The sequence below is a fragment of the Squalius cephalus genome (assembly GCF_949319135.1).
Source record: "Squalius cephalus genome assembly, chromosome: 4".
NCBI classification, from domain to species: domain Eukaryota; kingdom Metazoa; phylum Chordata; class Actinopteri; order Cypriniformes; family Leuciscidae; genus Squalius; species Squalius cephalus.
Window position 1 is genome coordinate 18,194,526 of NC_137125.1, and position 10,419 is coordinate 18,204,944.

The 10,419-nt window shown below is 37.8% G+C and overlaps 1 protein-coding gene across 1 annotated transcript; it reads left to right on the top strand.

Moving 5' to 3' along the window:
- Positions 1–2,909: 2,909 nt before the first annotated feature.
- LOC307157215 (uncharacterized protein) lies at positions 2,910–5,083 on the top strand. The gene is made up of 4 exons (XM_079869061.1): positions 2,910–3,981; positions 4,147–4,200; positions 4,316–4,444; positions 4,649–5,083. Exons 1-4 carry the CDS (start codon positions 3,606–3,608, stop codon positions 4,927–4,929), a joined length of 840 nt encoding a protein of 279 aa, XP_079725187.1. The 5' UTR covers positions 2,910–3,605; the 3' UTR covers positions 4,930–5,083.
- Positions 5,084–10,419: the final 5,336 nt, after the last annotated feature.

Below are 10,419 nucleotides of genomic sequence, written 5' to 3' on the forward strand. Positions count from 1 at the left end.
AAGGGCTTTAAACGATACCAGACGATGAATTAGGGTCTTATCTAGCGAAACGATCGGTCATTTAAAAAATAAATAAAAAAGTTTAAGTTTTATAAGCACAAATGCTCGCCTTGCTCTGTTCTGTGATGCGCGTTCCTGACGTCACGTAATACGCAATTACGTTGAAAAGGTCACGCTTGACGTAGGCGGAAGTACCGAGTCAGTGTTTACAAATGTGCGGAAGGAGGACCATATACACATATTTAAATGTCTTTGTGTCAGTTTATCGTTTAAAATGCCCATTTCGTGTAGTAAACGCCGTTTGAGTTTGTTTGCACGTTCAACTTGTAAACACTGACTCTGTACTTCCGCCTACGTCAAGCGTGACCTTTTCAACGTAATTGCGTATTACGTGACGTCACGAACGCGCATCACAGAACAGAGCAAGGCGAGCATTTGTGCTTATAAAGCTTAAACTTTTTTATTTATTTTTTAAATGACCGATCGTTTCGCTCGATAAGACCCTTATTCATCGTCTGGTATCGTTTAAAGCCCTTTGAAGCTGCACTGAAACTGTCATTTGGACCTTGAACCGTTTGGGTCCCATTGGAGTCCATAATATGGGGAAAAATCCTGGAATGTTTTCATCAAAAACCTTAATTTCTTTTCGACTGAAGAAAGAAAGACATGGACATCTTGGATGACATGGGGGTGAGTAAATTATCAGCAAAAGTTTTTTTTAAAAGTGAACTAATCCTTTAACAAAGGTAAAAACACAGATCACTTTATGGTACCATGAAACAAGTTAATGTAAACTTTATCATGTGTATAAGTTCACTTTCCCAAAATGTTACATGACAAATTGCAAATCCGGTTAATAATTACATTTTAAGTTTTTATACATGATATTAAATTTAAGTTGACAAGTTTAATGCATTAATTATGACCGCCGCTAGCATAGCTAGCAAAAGCGGTCATATAGGGATTGTCAAAGTTTTTTTTTTTGTTTTTTTTCGTCATCTACTGAATTTTTCGTCAACGATACCAGGGACACCGAAACACCGGGGAACATGAAATTTGGTGGGCATGTAGCCCCACTAGACTTTTACGGAAAAATTTCGTTTGGTCCCCGGGGGCCACTCCCCCCCCCGCGCTGGGCCCCCCCAAACCCAAAAAATTCAGTTTTTCCTAAATAACTACCTGAACCGTGGCACCGAGGATGAAGAAATTTTTATGGTATGTTGGTCTTAAGGGCCCACATCAACCTAGCCCATAATCACTCATTTGTGATTTGCGCCCCTCCCATAAAAAATGAAAATGCAATATTATTCTGCTTTAATCGCCCCTATCTTCAGTTGAGATGTTCAGAACTGCACCATATTTCATGTGTATGATTAACTTGACATCCTCTGGGGGTATGCTAAGTTTCGTAGAATTTCATCCATGGGGGGGTATAAAATAAATTCATTTATGTGCACATTTAGTGACTGTACACTCATCGGCCTGTAGATGGTGGTGTTGAGCGAAGGGTTGCTGGTTTAGGATGATACTGTCACTAAGGTTGCCAACTGTCCCGAATTAGGCGGGACGTCCCGTATTTTGGGCCTTATTTATTTGTCCCGTGCGTGACCTCCCGTGTCCTGTTTTTTTGACAATCTGATAAACCACTGACTGATACAACAGCAACAGCAGCAGTGCTGACCACGACACTTGAGAATGATCACCGACACCTGTCATCATCCAATCACAGCTTTTTTTAATCACTGTTTTGAGACAAATCATTGTTTGATTTGCGAACATCCTCTGCCGTCTGGTCGCTTCCGCTTCAAGCCGGACTCGTCTCGCGCTAACGGTAATTTCCTTTCACTGTCCACGTTTTGATTTCGGCTAATCAATTTTGGCGAATGCAAACAACGTGATTATTGTTCATGAGTCTAACATCCAGCCACGCAAGAAAACATGTAATCTACCTGAGGGAATAATATGCTCAAAAAACATTTATGATTATTATTAATGTTTTAAAGCTTTTAGAAAGTACATAGAAAGCTTTTGTAACATTATCTTAACTGTCTCTTTTGATTAATGTAATGCATCCTTGCTGAATAAAAGTAGGCAATTACTTTCTTTATTTTTTTTCCCAAAAAATAATCTTACTAACCCCAAACTTTTGAACTGTAAGCCTAGTGTATAATGTTAAAAAAGCTTTCTATTTTAGATAAATGCTGTTATTTTGAACTATGGTTTGTTTGTAATGTGACCTTTTTCATGTATGACATTAAAATTATTTTTAGAATTAAATACATAAATAGGTTAAGCAATACAAATGTGTTTATGTCTGATAACCTTTTAAACACAAACTTAACTGCAGACACTGAAATGACGTACACTGTGTGATACAGTACAAATATTTTGAGTGTCCCTCATTTTCCTATAAATAACCACGATTGTCCCGCATTTTCCTTTTCTGAAGTTGGCAACCCTAACTGTCACACACACACACATGCAGGAATACAAACAAACGCAAGCATGCACACACACTGACATCCACACGCACAGACACACACCCATACACACACATACAAATCCACATGCACAGACACACACACACAAACACACACATGTACGCACGCATACATACACGCACAGACACACACACACACACACACACAGACACACACATACACAAACACACACACATACACACACACACACACACACACACACACACACACACACAGACAGACATGCACATACTACTACTTTTTTTAGGTATATACATAAACACGCAATACAGCCAAATTGCTCCACGTCATTTATTTCTGTGGAAAGCCAGTGTAGGCCTGAGCGGCGGTCATATTTTGTACCGCCATGCGGTACATCTAGTTCAGTTTTACATCTGTTGATACAGGATGTTATTGCATGTGGTTTAATACTATAGCCACTTTTATATGTAAACATCACTTACTAATTTTGTCTGTGTAAATTTATATCCAATGTTTCCTCTTTTTTATGTCATAACATAAAACTGGTAAACCTGGTTACTTTTGTAAGATATGCACATGCACATGGATACCAGAGAGTCATGTGACCATCTATATCAGAGGTCAGAAATAGATCAGAGGGATAATCACTGGCACGTGACAATAGCTAATGTATTTAATTTAAATAAAATCACTCAAACTTGCATATGGATGTACATGTTGAGGTAATCATTCCTCACAGTCACACAAGCCTGTTTTATTAAGCCTGTCCAATAAATACTATTAAAGTGTGAAATCCGACAATCCATTCATGTGACCGGAGGTTTCTGTGATTTTCCCTTCGCGTGCTATAATGATGCTGACCTCTGATCTATATAATTTTATTACATTTTTTAAAGGGAGGCAAATGAATCAGAGTTATTTTCTGTTGTGATCAACATAGTGCTACAAATGTTGTGACTAGAGATAAACATTAACCAAACCCGGAACATTCCTTAGATTATGATTAACAATTAACTTGAACTACTTATTTATCTGGAGCAATATAAACCAAGTACAAAATACAGTAAATCAGGACACTATAAAAGGAACATGAGAGACTGTGAGGATGACGGAGCAAGAGCTGGAAACAAACATCAGTGAAGAATGATGGATTTAGTACAGCATCAGGTAGATAGAGGACTCAATGATAATGAGATCAGTCAACAGCTCAGATCTGAGGACGGAAGACAGAATCCACCTCAAACAAACACTTCAAGAGATGAAGCTTCAACTGACAGCAAACAAAACTATCATCTGTTCTTCACTGACATCCATGCAGCGCTGAGAGAACTGACCGCCACCGTTACAGAGCAGAAAGTGAACATCAGAGAACTGACCGCCACAGTTACAGAGCAGAAAGTGAACATCAGAGAACTGACCGCCACCGTTACAGAGCAGAAAACCATCAACAGAGCTTTAGAGACACGACTGAGGGAACAACAGACGTTTATCATGGAAGAGATGAACAAGAAAAATGATGGTACCTTTCTTTTATCAATGATCCTCAAAGTAAAACACCAATGGAATACATTGCAAAGTGTAAATGTTAGTTTAAAGTTAAGTATATACTGTGTAAATTGTTTAGTCAATCAATTACAATAAGTAGAATAAATGTCACTTAACAGAATCTTTATTTTTTTCACAGAAATGTCAAATCTAACTCTGAGTCAAGTTGAGGAGTTGAGAAAGGAAAATAGAGGTGAAAGTGTGCTTGAATGATATTACATTAGATATTAGATATTAAATTCAGTGAAATACATTCTCAGTGCAATAGAGTAATATGTCACAATATTGTTTATGTTTTTCAATAACAGAAAGAGAAATAGCTTTTTCAGCTGCACTGATGCAATCTGGCTATGCAGAATCTGGTCCTTTTACCACTGAAATCACACTAACCTACAAAGTCTTCACAAACATAGGGAACGCCTACAACCCAATTACAGGTAATGATCAATGAAATGAGTCATAAAACTCAGTTTATAATAATGAAAACCCTTCTGCTCCATTCAGACCTCTCTGCAGTTGTGTAATGTGTATAAGATAATTAAATGATCTGCTGTCTTTCAAAACTATTACACAGTGTGTTTTGGTAATTAAGCGATCATACAGGAAACATCTGATTCTGTATCTCTTGTTATTTGATTTAGGTATTTTCACAGCCCCACTGAAAGGAGCGTACATGTTCAGAGTCTCTGTTTATGGTAATGGAGGAACTCCAGCAAGTGTATCCATTGTTAAGAATGGAGAGCGTGTGGTTTCAGCACATGATGATCAGGCTCAGGGATCGGAAAATGCCTCGAATGGAGTTGTGTTGATCCTGGAGGTTGGAGATGTGGTCTATGTGAGACTTTGGTCTGGCAACAAGATAGCAGATAGCCAGAATAACCACAACACTTTCAGTGGTTTCCTACTGTTTCCCTTAAGATAACAGGAACGTTGCAGAATGTGATTCCAATAATACTGAACTTTCAGTGTATGATTTAATTGAAAAATCATGAAGTATCTTTGACATTTGAATCTGTATTAATGAGGACTAATGTGTGTTTGAAATTTGCAATAAATATAACTTTGTATAAAGAGTTTCAGCACTGTCAGGGCCTGTTTAATTCAAGGGGTACAAAGAGAGTGAGAGTCATACACACACATGATATTTTCTTATAACAAACACACCCTAACATGTTAGTTAGATTTGCATATTCCTCCATTCCTTGATTTTTATCCTCATCCATTGCCACAGTTCTTTGTATTTGATCCTGGCTAGCAGTTTTATCAAAGGCAGGGAACGCACTGAATTGTCTACCAGGTATCTCTGTAAAAAGCTGACTCTCCCTGAAAACATTAACCGAGAATCTGCTGCTCTGAATGATGGGTGCCAGTTTTTGACACCCAAATCAGCATTGTCCATCATTTCCTTCAGGACTCCGATAGATTGGCTGACTCTGTGTGCTGATTGTTCCCTGTTTTCATCTCTCCCTGCTACAACACAGATGATTTACATGATGTTCTAACGCCATGTCCATCTCACAGTTACCCATGTCATATTTTGTCTTGTTTCCAACAGATATTCTATCAAAGCTTGTGGCAACCATATATTGTACAAAACAACACGTCAGCATCAACTTAGCAACACATTAGTGTTGCATATCTGTTTACAAACTGTAAACTCGCGTTTGATCGGCTCAAAGTCCGGCATCCGACCAGCACGGAAGGTCTTTACGGGTTTCTGCACACTTTTTAAAGTCAAATTTAAGACTATTTGCCATCTTAAATTGATTTCCAGGGGCATTTTCACCTATATAGGGACATTTGTAGATGTATGCATCACCTTTTATGTCAAATTCTAACATTCAAATTCAATTCTATTAGAATAATTACACAATACCACTGTTACCAGTCAAATTAAATTATTAAATCAAAATCCATCTTTGCAGTGCAGAGGTGACACAGAAGTGGAATCAGATCTGGCATTAATATATTTACACTGCATTTACAATTGCATAAATAAAGCTACGAGGTTGTTAAATATGAACTGATTTCTAATTTTAATGTTCTAATTAAAGGGTACTTTAAAAGTGAAACTAAACTAAAACTGCTAGTACGTGGTGGCAAGTCATTGTCTTAAAGGAGAACTCCGGTCAATTTTAACATTGAGCTCATTTTTTTGTACATTTGGAGTGCTGTCAATACAGAGAACAACGACAAAAATCGGTGTTGCCTACACCGAGTTATTCTATTTTTAAAATTTGCACCCTGTTGACTTCAATGGGGCAAGTACTAAACCTGCTTTTAGCCTCTTAACATCCTTGATGTGTCATTACAAGTGCACAGAAAATGTGAGTGATTCCTTCTGAGTGAACACGAGTGAATCTGACTGCAGTAGATGTGAAAGAAATGTATAAAAATTATGTTATTTAAGCCAGCGCAAATACCTTTGTTTACATCCTGTTTTTCGGTTGAAGTCCAAAGTAGTCGATTGCAGAGTTCACACGCATAGGTTTAATACCTATGATCACGCGCGTGAACTCGGCAATCGACTACTTTGGACTTCAACCGAAAAACAGGATGTAAACAAAGGTATTTGCGCTGGCTTAAATAACATCATTTTTATACATATCTTTTACATCTACTGCAGTCAGATTCACTCGTGTTCACTCAGAAGGAATCACTCACATTTTCTGTGCACTTGTAATGACACATCAAGGATGTTAAGAGGCTAAAAGCAGGTTTAGTACTTGCCCCATTGAAGTCAACAGGGTGCAAATTTTAAAAATAGAATAACGATTTTTGTCGTTGTTCTCTGTATTGACAGCACTCCAAATGTACAAAAAAATGAGCTCAATGTTAAAATTGACCGGAGTTCTCCTTTAATAAGTGAGTTGAGGGAGTCATTCATTCAACCGATTTGTTCAAACGGCTGATTCATTCGGGAAAGAAGCAAGTGATTGTTCATTTGAATCATTAAACTGATTCGTTCAAAATGCGGATTCTATTAAAAAAAACTCATTGCTGTCTGTTGCATTGAGACTCTGCTATGGCTTCATTTTGAAATTCTCGTCAGCGAAATAAAGGGAAAACAAACAATATTGACAATATTTATAAAATTTAACTCACAATGTTAATTTATTGTTAATTTAACCCTCATGTGGTGTTCAAAACCCTATAACACCTGTGGTCTTCCCGGGTCAAAATGACCCGCCTATAAAAAAATAGCTTATAAATCACTCATTATACCATATTTTCACACAATCTTGGATTCAGTCTTTTTGTCAACTTGTTCTCTTTCAATTAGGACTGGTTTTACATTTCTATTTGCATCTAATTAATCGTAGGCCTCATTTATTTGACAGTAGAGATCTAATTTTTTGAGTAAAAAAACATTATTTTTGAATATTTTTGAATAATTTTGGAAATATTAAATGTGTTCATGCGACGAACAACCGTATAAGTCCAAAAAAACAAAAATTGAGATAACCATGTGACTTGAATGTATGTGTGCCACTTTGTATACAGAATCACTTTGGGGGGTGTTCGCGCGACCAAAACTCTGTATTTTAAAATTTAAAATAGTCTCACGCGGAAAAACCGTTTATGTCCACTAACGAAAAATGGAGACGCCGGTTGCTTTCATGTCCGCTGCGGACATTAATAGGCAAAACCTCGGCAAAAAAAGGAGAGCGAACGTGAATGAATGGAAGGACAGAGCAAGGAAGTATTTGAGGAATGCTGGGAAACCCTATGTGAACCGGAGAGGAGAGCAAAAACAAGGAAAAGGTCCACCAAAAGAGGTGAGTGAAAACCCGTATACAAAGTATCTAAGTTACCTAAAGTTAGCGGTTACAGTCAGAGGGGCGGGTAGGCTCTGTCTACTACAGTTCATATAGCTCACTCTGTTTAAAGGATCATTTCATGAATGGGTCGAAATGAAAGCTGAGAAAATTAGGATTCAGGGGACGTTTTAAACATGTCTGTACTCCTTATAACCACGGAGAAATGAATCGAAACGCTTTAGGTGCGTCTCTAACACCAGCCCAGCTGCGTCATTCATAGATTGTGTTATACGTAACGTTACTGCTGGCAGAATTGTATACATAAACAAACATATGTAAATTCATCCCCAATCTTTAAGATGTTTAGAGTAGAATTTGATTGCTTTATGTCTTCACTGAAATTGGAAAAAAATAAAAATAAAATAAAAAGTCATTGACGTGTTTAAAATATTTTGATATAATTTTTGGATCCCGTTACCATTTAATGCAACACGTTGTTTTGTAATATTGTATGCTATGTTATGTTTGTTACTTGTTATTTAATAAATAATAAAAATAAATAAAAAAAAGGTAATAATAAAAAAAATGCATTGATTGTGTAAGCTGATATTCTAGCAAGTAACCTTAATAGCTGCTAATAGCTCTAGTTTTTATAGCTTAAAAAAAAAAAACGCTAATGTGACTGTTTCTGTTAAGGGCAAGGTGTGCAAGGAGACGTGTCCCAGGCAGTGTTCAAGCCTAACAGATGAAAGAAAACTCCAGCTCTTCACAGAGTTTTATGCTGTCTCTTATGAGAGGCAGCAGGCTATCATTCTCTCTGGTTTGGAGCAGGTAGGCTAACTTAAGCAATTCATGACCATATCATGTCAACAGTATGTAATGCATTACAATGTAGGCCCATGAAATAACCAGTGAATTGAATACTACTGTATGCCTTCAATTCACTAAGACTGCCCATGTGCTTGATCACTGTAAATGTTAAATTTTGTGAGGATGGATGAAGGATGACCAGCATCAAGTAGGCCACCAAGTGCATTAAAGACCACAGCGCTTTGATGCCCTAAAAGGCACACACATGGCTTATTCATTCTCCTAACCAAAGCCTACTCACATACTTAATGACCTTAACTTGACAGCATACGACGGCTAGCCTGCTACGCTATGGTAAATGTATTTTTACTTCATGTCTTTTTACTTCTAGCACAAGGTGAGTCGCAGACGACCACGTGGGCCTGACACTGAGAATACTAAGAGGAAGTACACCTTCAAGTACAATGTGCAACAAGGAGGCCAAAGACTTGCTGTTTGTAAGCTTACATTTATGTCAGTCTTTCAACTGACCAACAGTCGCCTACAGGCAAGTTTTCTATAGCCTAGCATTTTCCGTTTAACTTTTCATTACATGCATGATTTTAATTAGATACATTGTCCATAACATATTTATTTAAAGTTACATATCTTTGAAAAGGTTATTCAAGAAAAGTTAGGCAGTCAGTCTGAGGGAACAGAGCAGGTAGCTAAAGTCAGGTCTCCATTAGAGGACTTCAGAGGAAAACATAAGAACAGGTAAGTAAAAAAAAAAAAAAAAAAACTTCACCTCAGGAAAGATTAATATGTATTTAAAATGGGTCCTTTATGTAGTAGAAATGTGAAATTATTTTTTAATTTGGAGCCTTCTAGACTGAGAAAAGCCAGAAAATTAATTTTTGATTTATGGGAATGAAAGACAACAACTCCCAGAATGCACTGGGACACAGAGACGCACTGGTCTCGTAGGCTATCTCTCACGGAGGAGAACGCACATCAACTGATCACTTGGTTAGCGTTCATGTAAACACTACATTCAGATTCACAAATCGTAATGAATTCAGTTAGATTTAAACAAAAGATGTGCATGTAAACAATGACGATTTTTGCGTCATCGCAGGATTTTTTCCAGACAAAAAATACATAAATCTCTCGTCTCAGAGGGACATGAGGGTGGAAAGCACGGTAATTCGAAAATACTACAGGTTTTCTACTGATACAAAGCTTAATGCTAAATCCTGAAGCATCCCTTTAATGACTGTATGTGAAAAACAAAATCCTATAATTTAATGTCAAAGAAACAATGCAATTTTGCAAAACAGACCAGCATAGTTTATTATATTTCCCATGTTCATGAGTTGTGTTGTTTATTTTTTAGGCCTCATAGCATTCATCCTGCAGTGAGAGAGGGGATAAGAGAGCATATCCTGAGCTTCCCACGCCAACCGAACCACTACTCGCGGTTGAAGGGAGATGTGGAGAGGGAGTACCTGAGCCCTGATTTAAACCTGCTCCGCATGTTCCGCCTGTAAAAGGAAAACAATCCAGCATCCACTGCAAAGTTCTGGCTCTATAGGGACATCTTCAAGCAGCAGAACCTCAGTTTTGGGCAGCCAAGAAGTGACACTTGTGCGAAATGTGACGCCCTGTTCTCAAAATTAACAGCTGCTACAACAGATGGAGAAAGGTTGAAGATCGCAGCCGAGAGTGAGCTTCACCACCGGAAAGCTGAAAAAGCGTACACCCAGTTGCAGGCTGACACAGAGTGGGCCAAAGCCAATGATGACTGCCATGTCATTTGTATCGACATGCAGGGGGTAGTGTTCACGCCAAACCTGACACAC

Excerpts from the sequence above, each read along its gene's own strand:
- LOC307157215 (XM_079869061.1), top strand. The coding sequence starts at position 3,606 with ATGATGGATTTAGTACAGCATCAGGTAGATAGAGGACTCAATGATAAT. Across the intron at positions 4,201-4,315 it reads GTTGAGAAAGGAAAATAGAG|AAAGAGAAATAGCTTTTTCA; the intron begins GTGAAAGTGTGC and ends TTTCAATAACAG. Across the intron at positions 4,445-4,648 it reads CGCCTACAACCCAATTACAG|GTATTTTCACAGCCCCACTG; the intron begins GTAATGATCAAT and ends TATTTGATTTAG.